Source organism: Hemicordylus capensis, chromosome 2, assembly GCF_027244095.1.
Source record: "Hemicordylus capensis ecotype Gifberg chromosome 2, rHemCap1.1.pri, whole genome shotgun sequence".
Taxonomy (NCBI): Eukaryota; Metazoa; Chordata; class Lepidosauria; order Squamata; family Cordylidae; genus Hemicordylus; species Hemicordylus capensis.
Genome location: NC_069658.1, coordinates 183,159,814 through 183,182,586, shown reverse-complemented (window position 1 = coordinate 183,182,586; position 22,773 = coordinate 183,159,814). Strand labels below are relative to the sequence as shown.

Below are 22,773 nucleotides of genomic sequence, written 5' to 3'. Positions count from 1 at the left end.
TTATGTGGCCTGGAGTGGACAAAAAGGGATGATGCCAGCAGAGACAGGGGATAAGAACAACTTAGGAATCAACACAGGGGCAATGTTTACACTATGAGGTCGTTCTCACAACCAGACCTACTTGGCTAGGGCAGTGCTAGCCCAGGTATGGCTGGTCATGAGAACCACCAAGATCGGGACTGATCCTGGCACTCTGCCAGGTAGCCTGGGTTTTGTTCCCAGGCTAATAGTAAGATAGTAGGGTGCATGTACACCCTCCTATCTCATTGCCCGGTCATGTGAAAACTTGGACTGCCCATAGCACGAGCTTCCATAGAGCTAGGGGAAGGAGCAGTCTGGCAGTGGGGAATCCTCACTGGGTACATTGTGGGAACTGAGGCTGGGTTCTCCCATCCTCCTCACCACTCAAGCAGTGCTCCTGTGCCTGTCATGTGGGCATGCGATGCAGTGGAGCTGAGAGTGGCAAGGAGTGTGGGCAAGTGGGGGAGGCAGGTAAGCAACTGCTTCCCCCCTCCCAGCCCTAGCAGCTAAGGTTGTATAAATGACTATTATTTGTTCCTGCAGTCTGACACAGAAGAAGCTGGAAGAAAGGGTTGCCAACTTCTGTGACATCAACACAACAATCACAGTAGTGATCATACCCATCTATGCATCAGACAATACAGAGTTCAAGGAAGGGTTGTGTGCTGTTGCTTGTCCAATGTACATCCAACCCAAGGATGTATGTTTATGTAGACAAAGTTTAAAGAAGCCACTAGAATGAACTCACGTAAAAGTTCATATGACTTTTATGAGAGATCCAAAATATAAGTAAGGCAAGCCCTTTGTGTGGATCAGAAAGCAGTCTAAAAAAATGGTTTCTGACTTATATGTCTGCATCAGTTTTGTAGATGGAACTGAATTTTGGAGACCAACATGGCAACTACTGTCCATTTATTCAGCATTCTAGCATCCTACTATGAATGCTTTGAGCCTTATGATCCATTAATGTTCACTACCAACCCAATAGTCAAAGGATACAGTTGCCACAAATGAAGAGGATGATGAAATAGACACAGACCAGCATACCCGGAAAATAGGGACCGCCATAGGCCATGATCCCATCATACATCACTGCATTCCAGTCCTCTCCTGTCAGAATCTGTAGAATGGGCAGAGGGACAGCAAAACTAAGATTGTTCAGCAAGCACTCCTACAGCAGGGTTGCCTTGCAACATTCCAGTGAACAGAACCTAGAGTCGCCCCCAGAGTTGTGGCCTTGTTCAAAGGGCTTTCTGATCCTACTCTAAAAATCAGGGACTGAATAACCCCATGTCACCGGAGACCATAGGAGGGTCTCCATGTTTGGAGTAGTTGTGTCAGGCTGGACAAATCTGGGCCTAAAGGTAGAGGCACATGGTCTGCACCCTCCCACACAGGGGTTGTGTTGGGATTTCTTTGTGGGCCATGGAGCAAGTTTGGCAAGGAGGCCCTCTGAACTGACCTGCAGGGGGAAGATATAGCGAAGGGTGCCATTTCTCTCTCAAGAGTATGACCTGAAATTATAGGGTTTTAATGTCCTTTCCAGAGGTTCCAAGGGAAGGAATGAAATCTCAGGATGAGGGGATCAAAAGGGCGAGGGCTATTTATTTATTTGTTTGTTTATTTTTATACTATATTTTTATTTTCTGCTTGGCTTGATGAGAGTTTTTCCTATTCACTCCTCCCCTGCCGCCCGCCCCCCACCCACTGACCATAAGACTCTACCAACACCAGGCACAACCTTTTCCTTGGCCCACCAGGTGGCATCCTCTTCCTCTACCAGGTGGCACTAGGTTCCATGAGGCCCACACCTCATTCCCATACTCTACACTCTGATCTACCAGGCTTCTGGGCTTTGCCCCCTGAGACTCAGGAGTCAGCCTTAAGAGTCCTGGCAACTTCTCACTTGCTATATGGGAGTTGACAAGGTCCAAGCAGCATGCAAAGTGAGATCAACAATAGCAGCACTAGCTCTTGATGGGCCTCTTAAGAGCTGAGTGTAGAACCAGGCAACTGCCCAACCCTGCCAAGCACTAGCACCAGCCCAGCTCACATTGCATGTGCATGCCTGTACCTGAAAGACGGTGAGCAAAGCCTGGGGGAAGGTGTCAAAAGTGCTGCGTTTGGTCTGGGTCTCGTCAAAGTTGAACTTGCCCCCAAAGAGCTGCATGCCCAGCAAGGAGAAGATGATGATGAAGAGGAAAAGTAAGAGAAGCAAGGAAGCAATGGACTTCATGGAGTTCAGCAAGGAGGCCACCAGATTGCTCAGTGAGGCCCAGTGCCTGGAAAGTAAATTAGGTACAGGTAAGTGAGTTAAAGCCACCTAATGGTGCAGTGGGGAAGTAACTTGCCTAGGGAGCAAGAGGTTGTTGGTTAGAATCTATATTGAGCAGCAGCGATATAGGAAGGTGCTGAAAGGCATCATCTCATACTGTGTGGGAGATGGTAATGGCAAACCCCTCCTGTATTTTATCAAAGAAAATCACATGGCTCTGTGGTCGCCAGGAGTTGACACTGACTCGATGGCACAACTTTAAGTGCGTTAAGGGGCTTGCTGCAGTTTGCCATACAGGAAGGAGCCAGCTGTCTAGAAAGTGCATCTTACTAGTTCAGAATGCTCTGTAGGCCCATGATTCCATTGTGAGGCAGCAGGAGACTGGCTACCGGGCCAAGAACCATTCCTCACTCCACAGGAGATGCTAGGAGAGGGGACAAGCTACCTAGCACTCAGTGGATTTTATTGGGGTGGGGGGAACAGAGCTCTGGCATTGCCTATAAAAGGGGTCTGTAGAGTTAGCTAAGGAGGAGGAAGAACTTCAGCTAAAGACCTTCGAAGCTGTGGCTGAAAGCTCTGAGGGGCAGGATGAAATAACCTCTGCCCCCTCCCTTTTTCACTTTCTCTTTGGGAGACAATGCTCAGGCTGCAGGGATCTCAAAACTCTCACAGCAGATTTGATGTGTAAACTAAAAAGATTTGGCCTTTGAGCTGTCTCCATGGGAGACCACCCCTAGAGCAACATAGTTGTCTGGTCTCAAGCTTTAACCTGAAACATCAGGGTTTTCCCCTTGCCACCAATAGGAGCCTTTGTTTCCTTGCAGACAACAATTCCAGGGGGCCCCAGGCTGAAACAGGGCCATGGCAAGTGGTAGGATTAAAACTCCTACTACAGGCCCAAACTGCATGAGGGAAATCCCGCTGCTATTTTTAAAAGAAAAATTAACCGTGTCTTGGCTAATGACAGGCTTAATGTAATATGCAATTAGAGCTTCGGCGTCTCCAGGGGAAGAAATTGTAACTCAGGGTTATGAGCCATAAGCCAAGTGGTCAGGTTAATTGCCACAAGTCCCATCTCTAGGCTTCTCTTCGCATTCTGAAGTTTAAACCATCATCACCCACTTCTCCTGCATGTTCTTCTGGCCCTACTATCATTCTCTCTTTCTGTGTGGGAGAGTGACTGAGAAGTGAAAAAAACAGGTTGCTCACCTGTAACTGATGATCTGGAAGAGATCCATCGACATCCATAAGAATGGGTTCTGCGCCTGCGCAGAGACCACGCGGTAGCCATGCCTCAGCTTGTCGAGGCATCCAAGCCCCGCCCCCACGCTGTCTGCATGCTATTTAAGGGCTGGCTGGATGCCATCTTCCTCAGTTCTTTGGATGACCGCCGACGGACGACCATCCGGGAGTGCAGGTGAGTTCATCGAGGAACCGCAGGTAAGGATAACAGGTATGGCCACACAACCATACGCACAGCAGATAAGCCCTACTGCAGAGGGGAGGTTCGGGAGGGTCTTATGGATGTCGACGGATCTCTTCCAGACCATCAGTTACAGGTGAGCAACCTGTTTATCTGGATCGAGATCCATCGAGATCCATAAGAATGGGTGTTTAGACAGCTCCCCAAGGGGGGAGGGTGCAGTAGAGGCTATTGTAACACCCTTTTAAGCACACTCCTCCCAAAACTAGCCTCCGCAGCAGAGCGAATGTCTAGTGTGTAATGTTTCACGAAGGGTATCTCTGAAGACCAAGTTGTGGCTTTGCAAATGTCCTTGAAAGATATTCCCGAAAGGTGTGCAGCCGACGAAGCATAGGCACGGGTTGAGTGGGCCTTCAGGTGGCGTCTTGCCTTGCAAGCAGTACGTCAGCTTGATGAGCTCGACCAGCCAAGAGGATAGTCTCTGTCTGGAGATGCTAGCGCCTTTCTTGGGGTCCTTATAGGCAATGAAGAGGCGGGGGGATGAGCGAATGTCCTTGGTCCTGTTCATGTAGTAGAGGAGCGCTCTTCGAACGTCTAGGGCATGCATTGAGCGTTCTAATGCCGTTGAAGGCTCTCGGAAAAATGTAGGGAGGACTATATCCTGGTTTAGGTGGAAGTCAGAGACCACCTTGGGTAGAAATGAAGGGTCTAGACGCATCAGGACCTTATCTGGGAAGAACCTGGTATAAGGCGGATCCACTCTCAACGCCGTGAGCTCACTTACTCTTCGAGCTGTAGTTATGGCCACTAAAAATGCAGTCTTCAAGGAGACAAGTTTCAGGGAAGCCGAAGCCATAGGTTCGAAGGGAGCCTCCGTGAGCGAGGAGAGCACCAAGGAAATGCTCCATGGCTGGACAGGAGTCCTGATGGGTGGAAAAACATTCAACAGGCCCTTAAGGAAAGCCTTACTTTGCGGGTGTGAGAACAAGGTCCTACCTTCGCAACCCGGATGCTTTGACGAAAGCGCTGCCAGGTGGACCTTCAAGGAGACGTTAAGACAGGCCCTGTGACTTCAGGGAAGTCAGATATAGCAGAACATCACATATCGAAGCACGCATGGGTAGGAAGCCTTGTGCTTTTGCATAAATCTTAAATCTGCACCACTTACTAGTGTAGTTATGTCTGGTGGAGGGTTTACGTTGGTTAAGGAGGATGTGATCTAAGGTTTGATTAGCCAGGCGGTGAGACGGAGAATCTGCACGTCTGGATTGAGGACCTGTCCGTCGTCTTGAGACAAGAGGTCTGGAACTTGAGGGAGATGAGAGAATTGACCGTTTGACAGTTTGAGTACTTGAGGAAACCATGGTTGGTGGGGCCACCAAGGTGTCACCAGTATCCCTGACGTGGGGGTGGCCAGCAGCTGGGCAACTACCCATTTGAGTATTGGATGCGGAGGGAATATGTAAGGCCTTTCTCGCGTCCAATCCAGTTGAAAGGCATCTCCCAAGGACAGGGGATCGTGTCCTGCTCTGGAGCAGAAGCGCACACATTTTGTGTTCTGAGCGGTCGCGAATAGATCTATGGTCGGTTGCAGCCAACGGCGAAAGAGGGCAGATATGCAGTCCGCTTTCAGAGACCATTCGTGGTGGCATTCTTGGAGGAACACCCGACTGAGGTCATCCGCTAAGACGTTGTGTAGACCCTTGATGTGAATCGCTTGGGGGGTGACCTGGTGTCTGATACACCAGTGCCACAGTTGCACACTTAAGGCACACAAGCTTCGAGACACTGTACCCCCTTAGCGGTTTATATATGCCAGAGCAGTCGTATTGTCGAGTTGTAGCTGTACTACTCGGCCCTGGAGCAGGGGCAGAAAGGCCTGTAGAGCCTGAAACAATGCCAAGAGCTCTAGGAAGTTGATATGGAGTTGGGACTGAGCTCGGGTCCAGAGACCTTGCGCCTGATGGATTGTTGCAGTGTGCTCCCCAGCCAATGAGGGACGCATCGGTCGTCAGCCAAACAGTGGGGACTGGTGTCTTGAATGGCACGCCACTTAAGAGGTGTTTCGGGGAGACCCACCAGGTCAACGATCTGAGTACTTGTGGAGGCAACTGTACGGCTTTCCCTGGGCCGTCCAGATGGGGGCGAAAGATGGACAGGAACCAGAGTTGGAGCTTTCGCAGTTTCAATCGAGTGAATGGGACTAGAGTTGTACATGACGCCATGAGGCCCAGGAGACGTTGTATGAGATGGGCAGGTTGCTTGGGTTGACTCTGGAATAGAGAGATTAGAGATTGGATGGCAAGGAAACGATCCTGTGGTAAATACGCTCTTTGGGCAACAGTGTCCAGGACCGCCCCGATGAACGTGAGCCTTTGGGATGGTTCTAGGTTGGACTTCCTCCAATTCACCTCGAGCCCAAGGTCCTGGAGAAGTGATAGTACGTACTGGATCTGAGAAAGTAACTCTCTTTTGTTGCCTGAGGACAGCAGCCAGTCATCCAAGTAGGGATAAACGGCCACCCCCCGGGTCCTGAGATGGGCAATCACAACGGCCATACACTTGGTAAAGACTCGGGGGGCGGTGCACAGTCCGAACGGTAACACCGTGTACTGGTACACTTGATCTCCCACACAGAAGCGGAGAAACTTCCTGTGATGACCTCTGATGTTGATGTGAAAGTAGGCATCTTTCAGATCCAGAGTTGCAAGCCATCGCTCACCCTGGAGGAGAAGGAGAATCTCTTGCAACCCCATCATACGAAATTTCCTTACTTTCACCATTTTGTTTAGGTGGCGAAGGTCCATTATGGGGCGGAGGCCACCGCCTTTCTTCGGAATTTGGAAGTAGCGGGAGTAAAAACCCTCCCACCTGCATGCCCACGGGTGATTGCACCCTTCTGTAGCAACTCCTGCACCTCCGTCAGAAGGGATTCCGAGGGAGGGGTAATCTTCATCCCCGTGTAACGCGGAGGGGTCTTGAACTCTATCGCATAGCCTGAAGATATTATTTTCAAGACCCACCGATCTGATGTTATATTGTGCCATGCAGGGGCATGGCTCCCCAGCTTGGTGTTGTCGCATGGCGTAGGTGGTGAAGCCCCTGCTGGCGGGGATGGGGAGTGGAGAGGTGTCCGTGGGCAATCCTGATTTTCAAAGACGCTTCTGGGCATCCGGTTGTTTAGATTTTTGGTATTGGGAGTACTTATTCTTCCCTGGGTGCGTGTGTTTCCCATAGGATGAATATGACCTTCTGAAGTCTCGCCGGTCCTGTGGACGGTATAGAGGACATTGCCTTCCCGGAAGAGAGTGAGACCTTTAGTTGTAAGATGAAGAGGAGGATGGAGCCGTGAAGGTCTTTGCTGTGAACTTTGATTTCTTGAGTTGCTCCATAGTTGTGTCCGTGGCCTCGCTAAAGAGGCCGGTGCCATCAAATGCTAGGCCTTCAATTTTTTCTTTCATATCTGTTTGACGGCTGGTGGAACGTAACCAGGCATGCCAGCGTAGCATCACTGCTGCTGTCAGAGAGCGAGACTCTGATTCAGCTAAATGCTTCGCAATACTCAATTGCTGCTGCGTCAAGTCTGCTGATTTTTCCAGAGTTTGGTGGAATTTCTTTTTGAAATCCTCAAAAGGCAAGGAGAGCAGGTCATTGTGTAGCGACTCCCAAATACTGTGCGAGTACTTAGCGGTACAGGCGGCATAATTAGCCACCTTAATGGAAAGACAAGAGGTGGAATAAATCTTTCTTCCCAACAATTCCAACTTTCTGCCTTCTTTTTCAGGGGGAGTGGAGTAACACCGTCCCGTTTTGGAGGAGGCGGCGCAATCCACTACCAGGGAGTTTGGCACAGGGTGCTTTAAAAGATAGGTGTTGTCCTTATCCTGTACCCGATACAAACTCTCCAGTCTCTTGCTTGTAGGGGTCGAGGTGTGGAGCACCTCCCACGCACACTTGGCAGCTCTTGTAATTACTGGGAGCATGGGGAGTGCCACTGGTTGCGCCGGTTGCGACTGTGTCATAAAATTATACACAGGGTCGTCAATAGCAGAGAGAGTTGAGCGAATATCCAGACCTAGAGCTTCCGCCATGGCACGGACATGCTTATGGTATGACTTCATCTCCTCGTTAGGAGATACATACGTTGCGGGCAGAACGTCTGCGGGTGGGTCCACCAAAGAGTCATTGTCCTCCGCATCTGACTCGAAGTCAGAAGAGCCATAGTGCTCAGACTCAGAACGGGATGGCGAGGCGAGTGGAGCCGTCTGCGTCTCCATGGTCACATTGCGAGGAGAACGGGCAGGGTGCATTTGAGTACCCACAGAGCGTATCTGAGGGGCCTTGGTTTGGGTGACTTGTTGGACGTAGTGCACTCGCGGCGTCTGGGAAGCCTTAGCCACGAACGACGGTAAGCGCAGGGGCAAAGCGGTAATTGCCAGTGGATGAAATGGTCTCCATGGTCTCGTTTGCTCATCCGTGTAAGGAGCCACTGGGGAACCAGCATCCACACCGTCAGCAGCAGGAGCAGCAGTAGGGGGCTAGCGGACGAAGCCAAAGGTGTGCCAAGTTGAACAGTCCTGGAGATGGATGGCAGAAAGCGTGGTTTCCGGAGGGAGCACCGTTGCATTCGGATCAACTGTCGACACCGGAAAGCCCGTAAAGGTCAACGTCGTAGGAGTGGTGGCAGCAGAGTCCAACATCGACAGCAAAGTCTGTTCAGCAGAAGGATCCAACGCCGAAGCAGCAGCAGCAGGGGTTGTCTCAACATCTACTTCTGTGGAGCGTATCGGGCGGCTAGGAGATACTGCGGTCGACATCGAGACTCGAGGAGTATGGAGACTCGAAGTCGATGGCATAGGGTATCTGGTGTGCGGAGAGGCAGGAGCTGAAGAAGCTACTGGCATCGGTGTGGGCGAAAGTGATCTGGCCCTCGATATCGAGCAGATTGGTCCCGAAGAGAGAGTCCTTGTCGAGGTGTTAGGTAGCGGTTCCAATGCCGGAGAGTGGGCCAGAGGGACAAACACTTGCGACGTTGCAGGAGGGGATGGAGTGTTTGTGAGGTCGACCGTCCTCTGACGCTTCGGAGATGGAGAGGTCTGAGAGGATGGATTGCGGCGCTTCGCCGTATGGTGTTTCGACGTCGAGTGTCTGGAGAGATGCTTAGGTGGTACAGTTGCGCGCGCCGATGTCGAAGACGGCGTTGAGGTCAAAGTAGTCGGCACTGAGCCCGGGGCTGATTTCGAAGCCTTCGATGATTTCGACTGATGAGAGGTCGACGCCGAGGGAGACGCCACAGACTTTGCTGCTGGCAATTTAGATGCCATAGTCGACGAGTGCGGTTCGCCCGGTGTCGAGGGGCTCAGGACCTCGTCGTAGATCACTGCCCTCAGGCGGAGCGCTCTATTTTCACAGGTTTGCTTGGAGAACGATAAGCAAATGCGGCAAGTGGAGACATTATGCTGCTCTCCCAAGCATAGCAGGCAAAGTTCGTGCAGGTCCTTAGAGGGGAGCTTGGCTTTACAGCCCTCACACCTTTTAAAGGACTTCTTTTCGTCAGACATGATGGGGCGTGCGAGCGAGTGGTCAGGGCCGGTCCGGGTCAGAGAAAAGCCAGGGAATGTGTGGCAGCCAGAAAAGGGGTAGGTGAAAAACGTACCAGAGATCGTCAGACAGTCCGAGGTCATACACAGAAATGACGCAGTTTTTGTTTTTGTTTTGTTTTTAGCAGATGAACTCACAAGGAAGAAGTATCTGACAGGAGGTGGCAGACCGAAGTCAACACGCTGAGGCGGTCGGAAAAGAACTGAGGAAGATGGCGTCCAGCCAGCCCTTAAATAGCATGCAGACAGCATGGGGGCGGGGCTTGGACGCCTCAACATGCTGAGGCATGGCTACCGCGTGGTCTCTGCGCAGGCGCAGAACCCATTCTTATGGATCTCGACGGATCTCGATCCAGATCCATTATAGGCATAAGGCATTTGTTTTTAAAACAAATAGGCAAAGTGGTGTCCATGCTGCAGCACAAGAGATGAGATAGGAAGAGAGGTTTGAGGCCCAGGCTCCACCCCCTGTTCTGACCGACATCAACCCCCCGAGCCTCAGCTGACCTCGTAACCCTGTATAGGGTTATACAGAAGCTGCTCTGAACTCTTTAGAGGAAGAGCAATGAATACATTTAATCAATGAGCAAAAATTAAGTTCAGCCAGTTCCCCTGAGCCTTTTAAGATGAAATCTTCTAGCAAGAAAACAAAGCTGTATTAATGTTCTAACAGGTGACTAACCCTGAGCACCCCACCCCAGCCAATGCCAGCCAATGACCACAACCTGACCTGGTGACCTTGAAGATCCGTAGAAGGCGGACGCAGCGGAGTACAGATATCCCGAGGGGCTGCATGATCTCAAACTCAACCAGCACTGTCTCCAGGATTCCACCACACACCACAAAGCAGTCAAAGCGATTGAAGAAGCTGACAAAATAGGCCTGTAGGCCCAGGCTGTACATCTTGAGCAGCATCTCCATGGTGAACAGGGACAACAGAACTTTGTTGGCATAAGCTGCGAAGGACAAAAGGTGCAGGGGAGACAACTGAGTGAACTACTTTTGGAAACAGCCTTGCACTGCTTCTGCTGCTTAACATTAATCCAGTGTCACACAGTGTGCTAGGTACTACGCAGACCATAAGACTAACATTTTCTAGCCCCCGTTCTCCATCCATAAAATGAGACTAATATAATGGAGACCCCAAATAACATGAGCTGGGTGGAGGGAACAGGGTAGGAAGAAGACTAGAGACTCTCTATCCCATGCTTTGATCCTCCCCTGCATGCCTCTGCTGGCAGGTCCTGGCATACACTGGACACCACACTTTAGAGTGGGCAGGGATGAGGTCTGTTGCCCCCAAAGTAGGTTTTGGCATGTCTACAGGATTTCATACAGTGACTGCTAACTGGTGACCATGAGCCAGACCGATAAGGAGTCTATGGGTGGGAAGGGTCAGACAGCCCAGAGTCAGTGGAGAGAATGACAATAATACTGAGCATTTATATCATTTATTTCAAATGTTCCAAAGTGATTCATGTACATTAATTCAGGGATAGCTGATTTCTGTATTCTCAGGGGCCACTTCATTCAGTAGTCCACAGGGAGAAAAAAATACTTTGCCACTCAAATCCATCCCTCATGAGTCATAAAACCTCATAATGTTGATGCCATTAAGGAAAAAAGGGCTTTTCAGTTATAGAGCACATGTGCTCAGGTACTGCATTGCACAGAAACCTGTACACACATACCACATCAAAGAGAGGAGTATACAATTGAAGTGTGGAAATAAATACCTCTTTTTCCTACCATTTGGATACACTGGTTTTTCTTTTGAGTGAACACGTGGGCAAAAGTTTAACAGTGCCTTGATTAAAAGTTGGTAGGGCAGCTAAGGCACAGATTTGTTTGTTTGTGCGTGTACAGTATATCCCACTTTTCTTCTGAAGAGTCGAGAGTGGATGTTGGAGAGAGCATGGAGAGGTCCCTCCCAGGAAGGAGTTGAGAGCTCATACCTCCCATGGAAACAGCCTGATCCTTCCTCCAGCTGGGCATTTTTCACACAGGGCTTTTAGCTCGCATCTCCTCTGGAATGGAGGGTGGGTGTTCACATATTGGCCAGATTTACCCTAAAGTCCTTGTGAGCTATTGGGAAGTACTTCACGATTTGGGCTTTTCATTAGGCGTTAAGAGTGTAGTCCAGTTCATATCCAGGGTAAGCCACCTAATGGCACAGCGGGGAAATGACTTGATTAGCAAGCCAGAGATTGCCTGTTCCAATCCCCACTGGTATGTTTCCCAGACTATGGGAATGTTTCCCAGACTATGGGAAACACTTATATTGGGCAGCGGTGATATAAGAAGATGCTGAAAGGCATCATCTCATACTGCGCAGGAGATGGCAATGGTAAACCGCTCCTGCATTCTACCAAAGAAAACAACAGGGCTCTGTGGTTTCCAGGAGTTGACATCGTCTTGACAGCACACTTTACCTTTACTTTAAAAGAATCCACTTTTTGCTTTGGTTTTTTGGGGCAACTTCAAACTTGCAGTAAAGCCTCTCAGTATACTCGCAGTAAAGCCTGCTGTGTGAAAAAAGCCCTGGCAATTCCCACACCTTGAGAATCGTTATATTAGATCATAGGTGACTAGGAATGTCATCCTGTCAGATTTAAGTTACATTCAGAGGCACCAAAGCTGAAAAGGGAAGATGGCAGGGGGAGAAGGATGAACAAATGATCAGTTTTACTCAATTGATCACCCTTGAAATTAAGTACAGGAAGTAATTTAATCTAATCCATGGAAATAATCTTAGAAAAATCTGCTATAGATCACTGGGGATTTTGTGAAATTTGATTTCTTTATTTTGTGAAATGAGATTTTCTTGATTTCTTTATTTTGTGAAATGCCATTATCTTAGTTGACTATTGTTTAACTTACTTTAAAATTAAATAAGCAAAAGCTAAATATAGATCCAGTTTATTTATATATTATTTATCACATTTTTATACCGCTCAAAACGCGAGTTCTCTGGGTGGTTTACAAGACAAATTTGAGGGCAATGGTAGACCACTCCTGTAAACCAAGAAAACCACATGGCTCTGTGGTCGCCAGGAGTCGACACTGATTCAATGGCACAACTTTCCCTTTTTTCTCAAAATGAAGCCACCTAATGGCACAGTGGGGAAATGACTTGCCTAGCAAGCATGAGGTTGCCTGTCCGAATCCCTGTTGGTATGTTTCCCAGACTATGGGAAACTCCTGTATCGGGCAGCAGTGAAATAAGAAGATGCTGAAAGGCATCATCTCATACTGCACAGGAGGTGGCAATGGTAAACCCCTCCTGTATTCTACCAAAGACAACCACAGGGCTCTGTGGGCGCCAGGAGTCGACACCGACTAGACGGCACAACTTTACTTTACCTTTCTCAAAATGGGCCAGGTGATCCCCTTAGGCCTAGGGAATCCTGAACTGCAGGAGGTGGCGTCAAAGGAAAATGTTTGGGATAGGGGTGCCGGAGGAGCTACTTGGCCTTCTTTCAGTAATGCCAACTGGGCTCATGATGACACGTGCCAGTTATGTGGCTGCCGCTGCCAACAGCCATCTTCCTCTCATCACTCATCTGCCTCTCTCCCTCATACCATTCAGCAAAGCACAATGTGTGATGTGAGGTCATTGCACTGCGAGTTTCTCTGCCTTGCTGACTTTGCTTCATTGGCAGCTGCTGAAGGCAGAGCAACTTGCAACATGATGGTGTAACATGTCACACATTCTGCCTTACTAAATGTTACAGGGGAGAGAGGAGGAAGATGAGACACAAGGCTACTGCTTTCAAGAACAGATACACCTCAGCCATGAGTTCTGGCCTGAGATGGCCACAGAACACAAGCTGTGGACTGCAGTCAAAAATCTAGACCAGTGTAATGCGGTTTTTAAAAAATTCGTATTTGGGGATCAAATGTAGGCAGCCTACCTCTTATATCCAACATTTGCACACCTCAACCAACCAACGGCATCTCAAATCTTGATTCATCATCACAAGCTCCTGCTTCTCAATCCTATCATGACTACATAGGCTAACCCTCGCAAATACCCTCCCAGTGCTGCTCTCAGTACTCTCTTGCTGGAAATCGTCTGGATCTTGCTAGAATTCCCAGCATCCTAAACGCCCACCTTGGATCTGTGTCAGCCAGTCAGGCTGGTTGTAGTGCTCAGAGGCAATGGTGAGGGTGTTGAGGAAGACAAGGATCAGGACCATCCAGTAGAAAGAGACAGATTTGACAGCCAGGCGGCATTTCTTCCGGAACTGGCGGTTGATGCGTCGCACTCGGCGGCTGCAGCAGAAAAGAGAGGACAGAAGTCACTGATCAGTGTCAGAGAGCAGGAGAGCACAGAGCAATGGAAAGACAACTTGCATTGTACTCACCCGAATTTGGTCTTTGAGAGCTTGCCTCTGTGGAAAAAGAGGAGAAATGCAATGAGAAATCAAACAAAGCCCTCAGTTACAGTGGCAAAGCTCTCACCCAGTGAAAAAGCTACAAACTCTAATCTGGGACCACCACAGAGAATTTCACAAACATTTTCAGATTTCACAGATATTCCCAACTCAGAATTAAGTTGCCAGCTTTTTTGCTGGCCCTTCTGTAGTTTTCAAATGCAGCCTGACATGCAGAAATTAAGCAGAGTAAAACTTTTCCTGTCCCTGCATCTCCATCCAGGAGAAGCTTCACTCCTTACATTTCTGATCACAGTACTATTAAAAGGCACAGAAGCATGGTCAAGGAAAGAAAGAAAAAACCAACCCTGGCAACCCTAGATGAGAATACTTGTTAAATATAAATAAAACGTATAGAGACAGGATGGAATCAGTGATATTTGGGACAGGGCCAACCCTACCACGCAGGAAGGTGAAATGGGCTGCCTCAGGTGAAGTGGGTGTTAGATTTGTGGGAGTGGCAGATTTCCCTCTCATTCATCTACTTACTCCTGGAACAGCCAATGGCACCATAGAGGTAACTCTAACCAAACTCTCTCTTCTCCCCTTTGGTCTTTTTTTCAACAGGGAGGAGGGGGGGGAGATATTTGCCCACCTGCTGCCTGGCTGGACACAGCACAGCTGCCCATTGTTGCCACCGCAATTGCTGCCATGCTGCAAAAGTTGCCCATAGCCACTACAACCTAGTGCAGCCATGTGGTCATCCACACCTGGAGAGCAGAGCTGGCATTGCAGGAGCAGCAACCCGGTGTGGCCCCTGCTGTTCCAGCAATCCTTCAGACTCAGCAGCTGCTTAGCCTACCAAGCCAAACAGCCAGGGCAGGAGATGCCTGTGCAAATGTGCGGGGGGAAGTAGAGGCAGCATCTGCTGCAGACAGACTGTTTAGTACTTTATAGAGTTAAAACCTAGAACGGAGGGGTGGAGTGGTGGTGTGCGTAGCTGAATTTCAGCAACATCTCTAGTACTGGCTAAAGAATTTGCTGTGCCTATCTTTAGGCAAGGACAGCCTCACCTTCAGCACCTAGAACACAGGGCACCTACTGATTCCTTATCACACTCTCTGCAGCAGGGACAAATCTCCACTGAAAAACATATGGAGCTGTCTTCTTATACTGAATCAGACAACTGAGTACATCTAGTCCTGTGTACTCTGACTGGCAGCAGCTGTCCAAGGTCTCAGGAAAAAGCATGTCCTAGACTTTGAACTGGAGGTGTTGAGAACTGAATCTAAGACCCTTTGCATGCAAAATGTGTACTCTACCACTGGGAATAAGAGGGAAATAGGTATCTGTGTTTCTCATTGTCTTCCTACAGAAGTCAGTCTGGGCTCCAGGGCACTGAAAAATTAGCATTGCCCCTATTCCCCTGCCCTCCTCCCTGTGGTCAGGCAAACCAACTCACAAGCACACATCACAGCAATTGTTCTGATGGTGCTCTTCTTCTCCAACGTTCTCTGTATTGACAGAGGTGGTTTCGCTAGCAGGGAGACTGGCTGGAGAGAGAAAAGTAAATGAGAGGAGTCAGAACCAACACCACCCTCATTACAGCATTTCCTATAAGTCTCCAGCCCTGCTACTTGGCATTCAAACCACACTACTACTTTGAGCTCCCCCCACAAAGGCACAGCCTATTCACAAGTTACTTTCATTATACAGAAAATTATTATTCATTCCCAGAAAGGCTTATAAGGCTGGACACAAACAAAAAACCTGTTTATTAGAGGCAAAGGTGGGATACCTAAGCGCACAAGCAGCAGCGGTCCCCTTTCAAACTGCCTTCAGCTCTTTGACAAAATTATCATCCGTCTCTACTCTTAGGGTGAAGGCAGACATAACGGGGGAAAGCGAACTCACAGCATGTCCGTCTGCTGTGAGGGTGCATGCCACTTCTTCCATCTTTCACAGTTTTACTGACAGATGAACACAGCAACAAATCAAACGCTGGTTCAGCTTGTATTTTACTCCTCCCTACAGGTTTCAGGTGGCTCGAATGCTTCTAATTGTTTAAAGCACTGCATGTACTTTATGGACTGTTCATCTACCTGTTCATTTGTCAACTTATTAATTAAAACACACGCATTCAAACATCTAAAATGTTTTTAATAGTTGTAAAACTGCTCTGGAGATTGAAAGGCAGGAAGTTTCCTGATGACAGCATTGGAACCAGCCAATCAGTGCTGCACAGTGCCAATTTATGCTGCACACTTTCAGGGCTATATATTTTTCCAGAGCTTGACTCTAGAAAGTAAAAGTACATTAGAATGAACATAGTAAGGATGTTTCCAAGTTGGGTTCATCATTTAAAAATATTCCATCTATCGTCAACCTTAGTTTTTCTGGGATTCACATTTACTGGCAGCTTTGTTCACGGGTATAAGCAGTTGGGAAAGCTGTCACACAAGTCTCCTAAGCAGGGACTACAACATACATACACTTTGGACAGTGTCTGGTAGTAAATACTGTAATTGTTACATACATGAGGCAAGGTGGATTTGGGGCACTGTGAAAGAGAGCAGAGTGAGCTTTCTGATTAAATGGATGGAACACATTTAATCAGAAAGTTCTCTTGAGAAATTGATGAATGAAATTAGATCATCAAAAGGCTGCACAGACTCAGATGGGTCTCCTGCAGTATGGATTAACTCTATATTATACAGCAACAGTGCCGGACCATCCTTGCAACCACCATCCACTCACAACACCTTTTGGAAAAATCTTAGATGAATGTTTCATGATCATTCTTGGACTTTGGCCAGATTTTTCATATGAACTTAAAATACTTGTTCATAACGTTTATAGGGCAGCCTAATGTTTGTATTGTTTATGAAAACAAAGAAAAAATTACTATAAACATATAAATTTCTCCTGAGCAAACAAACCCCATTGGAATGAACTGTGTGAGAACACAGAAGTGCTGCTCCTACTTGTTTCAGTGGGTCCTGTGCAAGAGAATTTCCCAGTAAAATATTCCAGAAACTATAAAGAAGATGGGGAGAGAGATCGGGATTTTCGGCCTCAGGCACAAAAATTAATTGCACACACAAAAAAAAGGGCATCACCAAACGAAAAACCTAAAAAGAGCAAGAAGTTTAACCAGTGCAAAGAATATATTAAAAGATAGACTTTGTGGGGCAAAGAATATATGAAAAACCTGGCATGTTTCTAGCTAATCTGCTTGCTCTTTTTTGGTTTTACCAAAATTATTCAGGCAGACCCCAGTTACTTAGTTCTAATAGTAATGGATGTATGGATTGTTTTAAAACTGTTTTTAATGTTTTAATTCTTGTTTTGATTATGTTATTATTATTAAACACCCAGAGATGTGGGTTTGGGGTGGTATAGAAATATGCCAAATAAATAAATAAATTAAATAGTAGTGAAAAACCACTGACACTTATAACTGGTGTTCATTAAGGGTACCAAGTGGAATCTAACGACAAACCTAAATGCAACACACAATATTTTCATGTGGGTGATTCTGAATTTAGGGCCAGAGGTCCAAGGAGCTCCATAAAACTCTACAATCTTTGGTGGTCTCTGATACCATGAAGAAATAATAGAGGAAAAAGCTGAAGAGTCTGCAGTTTCTTAGGAGTTTCTATTACATACTGAAGAGGCAAACAACACTTTCCATGTAAATGTTAAAATGCACACAAAAAGGCCATTTGTCTTTTCTGCAATATAAGTGGCTGCCACAGAAATGCCAAATAATGGAAGGACAAATAACTGAAGTGCCATCTGCTGGCAATCCACAGCAATCAACTGTGCCTTTTCACACTTATTCTAAAAAACAGTTTCTACACTGATTGCCATGGATTGCCAGCAGATGGCGCTTAGAATATTACACCGTCCTTTTATGTCTTTTTCTTTTTTCATGTTATCATCATAATTTGCACTAAAACTGGAATACATAACCATCTGGAAGAGCCAATATAGTGAGCCAGGGCACTGGACCATTTAGCCAGTAATCTGACAGGTAGCAAGTCTCTAAAACCCCAGAGGTTTTGAGTACTCTTTCTACCTGAGAACTTTTAACAGGAGATGTCAAAATTGAGCATGCACTCTACTACTGATCTGTGGCCCTTGGCCTGTTAAGCAACAGACCAAGAAGCCTCATGCAGGAAGTCTACAAGAGAGTCCTGTCCCCCCTGCAGTATGTTGAGGAAGAGAAAGAAAAGATGTATCATAATGAATATAGAACCCAGTGGGCACAATCCTTTTCCAGAGTGGGAAGGACTACTGACATGATGGAGGTAGGGTAAGAAAATCTGGTGCTCCCCAAAGAACAAAAAGCCAAACCAAACCAGAAAAGCAGATTTCAGTACAATCAATTTTAGGAACCATTGTCCTAGGAATAGGAATCCAGTTTTGAGTTTAATGAAATAAATACGGACTATGAGTGAAGGTGAGGAATGGGGTGGAATCATGTCATCTTTTTGGAATTTCTTCAGCTAAACCCTTAAATGAAACAAAATATAGATATGAATGTGATGTAAATGAGAACATTTACTGTGGGTGTTGCTGGAGTGGCTGCTGTGTCCGAACCACTTCTTTTTCTTCTTCTCTGTCAGGTCTGCCACAGTCACGCCTTCCATAAGGGAGGCAGGGATGGATGAAAGGATGGATGGGGGTGGTGATACAGGAACAGGAGAGGAAATTATTCAGGAACAAGGGTGAGTGGCAATGGATGAAGAACAAAACAAATGGACATGAGTCACATGACAAAGATGAGAGATGGAAAGAAAGAGGTTAAATTCTCTCTTTAAATTCCTTCCTTCCTTCTTTCCTTAAACCGGGATGCTAGGGACTCCTTAATCTGTCTCAATTTCTGAAAGGTCAGTTGACAACAAAGCAATGCTGCAGACCAAGACTCCTGGATTTTGTCCTCAGCTGACTGGAGAGGGAATACAGACTGATGGACTAAAGAGGGAAGACAACATTTACTCATCAACATCTATCCACTAATCTGGCCTTAGCTGCTCTCACCACTGGCTCAGTGACCCCGAAGCAGCTAATAAGGTCCCAGAAAGCTAATTAACTCACTGCCAGGGGTGGCACTTGGAACTCCCTACCATTTTTCCCTTGCCACCGCATATAGCCATAGGGAAGGGCACACACAAATGAAAGCTGCCACTAATTGGCCAATTCTGGGCACTGCTAGAGGGAAGAACACAACCTCCATATCCCTTCTCTCACCAAAAGGCGGGGGCAGAAATGACAGAAACAGCAGTGAGAGAATGATGCAGTAGAGGGATTGGCCTGGCCTGGCCTGGCCATACTTCCCAACAATTGCATTCCTGCCACCCAACCAGCATGCCCCACACATTCCCAACTGCTAGGGTCCTCTGGCTTGCCCCAGGATGTACACAGCATCTTCAGCATATACACATCAGACTTCCCCCTTTCTGCTCACCCCAAGCAGGATCTCTTCCCAAGCTGGCAATTTAGTTAGGTTCCCACTAATCTTGTGTTGCCGCCGCAGCTTGGATTGATTCCTCTCTAATCCCCTCACCCCGAGCTGCCACAAAGCCCAGATGGTAGCATCCAGGCTGTCAGCTAAACGATCCCCTGCTACAGCAGGGCACTGGCAAAGGAGGGCCTGGAAAGGGTGCTAAGTGACATTCTTACGGGTATGCTTGTCATCTGCTTCCTCGCCTTCTTCGTCTGGCTCTATATCTTCAGCCTGTGTGATCCAGTCCAGATAGCCCTTCAGATCTTCTTCCATCTGCTGCTTCTCCCGTAGCTTTTGAAAGTCACCCCGGGCTTTGGCCTTCTCTCGCTCCTTGGAGAATTCTCTGTGTGGAAGAAAAGGGCAGGTGAGCTGAGCACAGGATTGCTCTATGGCCGGTGGAAAAGCTCCTTCAGATGCAAAGCCCACCTGTCAGTAGCACAGCCTTTGATCCAGCTGGTTGTCATGTGTTTTGCACAGCTAGGCAGCTCTGTGGGTGCTTAAAGTACACACAGAGCTGAATCCAAATATCAGAAAGTCACACTGGGTCACAAGGTAATGAAGTGCATGCACACATTCACACACACACACACACACACACACACCTACATCTACATCTACATACAGTGTATCTACATAAACTAGACCCAGCTCACAGAGTGTTATTAACAAAAAACAAGAACAAACAAAATATATCATGGGTGGCCACAGGCTGGCCAGTGGCTAGTGGGTTTGTGGCATACCTGGACAACAGGACAGTGGGTTTGTGGCACACCTGGGCAACAGGAGGAGTTCCTTGTGGGTCTGGTTATGGCATAGTGAGGCTTATATTTATGTCTCTCTCACACAAATCTGATGCCTACTCCCCAACTCAGTAGACCAGAGGCAAAACCACTACAAGGCACAGGGCTTGTATTAGCACTCTAATGCATTTTTATTTATTATTTCTCTATATAAACCACTTTAGAAACTTTTGTTGAAAAGTGGTATATAGTAAGCCAGCATGGTGTAGTGGTTAGAGTGCTGGACTAGGATCGGGGAGACCCGAGTTCAAATCCCCATTCAGCCCTGATACTAGCTAGGTGACTCAGGGCCAGTCACTTCTCTCTCAGCCTAACCTACTTCACAGGGTTGTTGTGAGGAGAAAACTTAAGTAATAAGTAATGTTCAAAATAATGTTCAAAATCACCTATGTTCAGAAAAACATAATGGCTTTAGCCCAGGGTATTTAAGAGAATGCCTCCTTCTGTATAGACTAGAAATGTGCGAACTGACTTGAGCCGGTTTCCCATTGAACCAGGCCTGTTTGATGGCTCGCCCTCGAGCCAAAAGCTTGACTTCGAGCCAAACCCCACCCAGGCCGACTCAGGGGTTCCAAATGTAAAAAATTAAAAACAAAACAAAACTCACCACCGGATCCAAGTTGTCCGGGGGCCTCCAGGGAGTGCTGCCATGGCCACAGGGGTGGGGGGGTCTCAGAAGGTCTCCCCTTCCCCCTTGGGCCTCCCCTCGGCCTTCTTCGGGTATGCAAATGATCAGTGCACAGGTGCGGCGGCCTTCAAAGTGGCCACAGCGGGCCAGAAATGCACCAAAATGGTCCTTAACAGCCCAAAGAAGACCGGGAGGATGCTGGTGGGGGGGTCTGAACTCGAACCAAACCAGGCAAACTGGTTTTGTGCACACCCCTAGTATAGACCCCACCACTTGGGGAGTGGGGGTCCATTTACAGCTCCTGCCAGTTCAGTGGTGGCTACTCAGAAATGGGCCTTCTCAATAGCCACTCTGGCATTATGGAATGCACTCTCCATTGAGATGAGGGGTCTGATTTCTCTGTCAGCCTTTAAGAAAGCCTTGAAAACTCATCCTTTGAGTCTTGAAAACTTTGGCCTTGAAAACCCAGGCATTCGGGGGTATTTAGTTTCATCGGTGTTTTAACTGCCATGTTGATATTTTAACCATTTTAAATTTTAACTGCTGTTTTTAATTTCTTTTCACCCCTAGAAAATAGTTGTTGAGGAGGTATATAAATGTTTTAAGAGCGAGAGAGAGAGCGCATTGGCCTTCTGAACTTGGGGATGCTGGCTGACATTCAGACTGTGCTGTTGCTACATGGGAGAGGTGATTTTTTATTGATCTCCCCTTCCCTCTGAAGCCCACTGTACCTCCCAAAAATATGTTCCTAAGGGCTGTGAGACCCTCAGAGACATATTTCCAGGAGGCACAGTGGGCTTCAGAAGGAAGGGGAAATAGATGTAAATCACCCCTCCTTCATAGCAACAACACTATATTAATCTGGATGTCAGACATGGTGTGTATACTTAGGAACACAATTCTAGTTGTGCACACATACCAACACATGCTTGCCCACTTAAGCTAGTACTCAGGTCAACAGGTCCTCCAATACAGGTGCAGCGTGAAATCTGGTATAATTTTATTTATTTACTTATCATTTATTTATTAAATTTATTTCCCACCCAAACTTACGTCTCTGGGCGACTAGCAATTAAAACACATATAAAATATAAAACAATTCAACATATATCAACACATAAAAGTTAAAACAATACAATAATTAAAAACCATAGAATTAAACAGTATTTTTTAATTAAAATCCTGAGAAGGCTTGGGTTTAAAAAAGGGTTTTCAAATGTTTTTTTAAAACAGCCAGAGATGGGGAGGATCATAACTCAGCAGGGAGTGCATTCCACCATCTTGGGGCAGCAGCCGAGAATGCCCGTCTCTGTGTGACCACCAAACGAATTGGTGGTAACTGAAGACGGTCCTCAGATGACCTCAGTGGGCGGTGGGGTTTGTAGCGAAGAAGATGCTCTCTTAAATATCCAGGACCTAAGCCGTTTCGGGTTTTATAAGTTATAACTAGCACTTTGTATTTTCCACGGAAACCTATCGGCAGCCAGTGTAACTCCATCAGTAAAGGAGTAATGTGGTCTCTCCGAGACGACCCAGAGACCAACCTGGCTGCCGCATTCTGAACCAACTGAAGTTTCCGGACTATGTACAAAGGCAGCCCCACATAGAGCGCATTACAAAAGTCAAGTCTGAAGATTACCAACAAATGTGCAACTGTTTTGAGGTCATTGAAACGGGCGCAGCTGGTGTATCAGCCGGAGCTGATAGAAAGCACCCCTGGCCACAGCCTCAACCTGAGAAACCAAAGAGAGGTGTGGATCCAGGAGTACTCCCAGACTGCAGACCTTTAGTGGCTAAGAGAGTGAATTGTGAACCTGGTTGAGTACCTGGTTCAAATCTTGCTTGTGCCAATAACTCACTAGGTGACCTAAGGCAAGCCACTTCCTCTGAGCCTCAGTACTCCATCTGCAAAATGGGGATAATAATTCTGACCTACATTACCAGATTATTCTAAGGCTTGCTAAGATAACATGATGTGAAATGAATGCTAACAAAGCATTGTGTAAAAGCTAAGCATGAATGATTATCTCAACACAAACTGTACCAACATCACATTATTCTTTGTAGGAACTGTAAACTAAAGGTAGGTCTGTATAGATTCCCTGATGCTTTACAAATGCAGAACAAAATGCAGAATG

The 22,773-nt window shown here is 47.3% G+C and overlaps 1 protein-coding gene across 10 annotated transcripts in view; it reads right to left on the bottom strand.

Moving 5' to 3' along the window:
- CACNA1F (calcium voltage-gated channel subunit alpha1 F) overlaps positions 1–22,773 on the bottom strand; it is a 92,244-nt gene that overhangs the window by 57,339 nt on the left and 12,132 nt on the right. For 7 of the 10 annotated variants that reach the window (XM_053292876.1, XM_053292872.1, XM_053292873.1 and 4 more), the window contains 8 exons: positions 19,384–19,550; positions 18,266–18,343; positions 15,158–15,248; positions 13,687–13,713; positions 13,434–13,594; positions 10,050–10,275; positions 2,096–2,303; positions 1,021–1,141 (listed from right to left, as the gene is read on the bottom strand). In XM_053292876.1, coding sequence (XP_053148851.1) covers positions 1,021–1,141; positions 2,096–2,303; positions 10,050–10,275; positions 13,434–13,594; positions 13,687–13,713; positions 15,158–15,248; positions 18,266–18,343; positions 19,384–19,550 — 1,079 coding nt within the window. Of the gene's footprint in view, positions 1–1,020; positions 1,142–2,095; positions 2,304–10,049; positions 10,276–13,433; positions 13,595–13,686; positions 13,714–15,157; positions 15,249–18,265; positions 18,344–19,383; positions 19,551–20,614; positions 20,805–22,773 lie in introns of those variants that run through there. The other 3 variants (XM_053292875.1, XM_053292882.1, XM_053292881.1) reach the window with 2 other exon arrangements.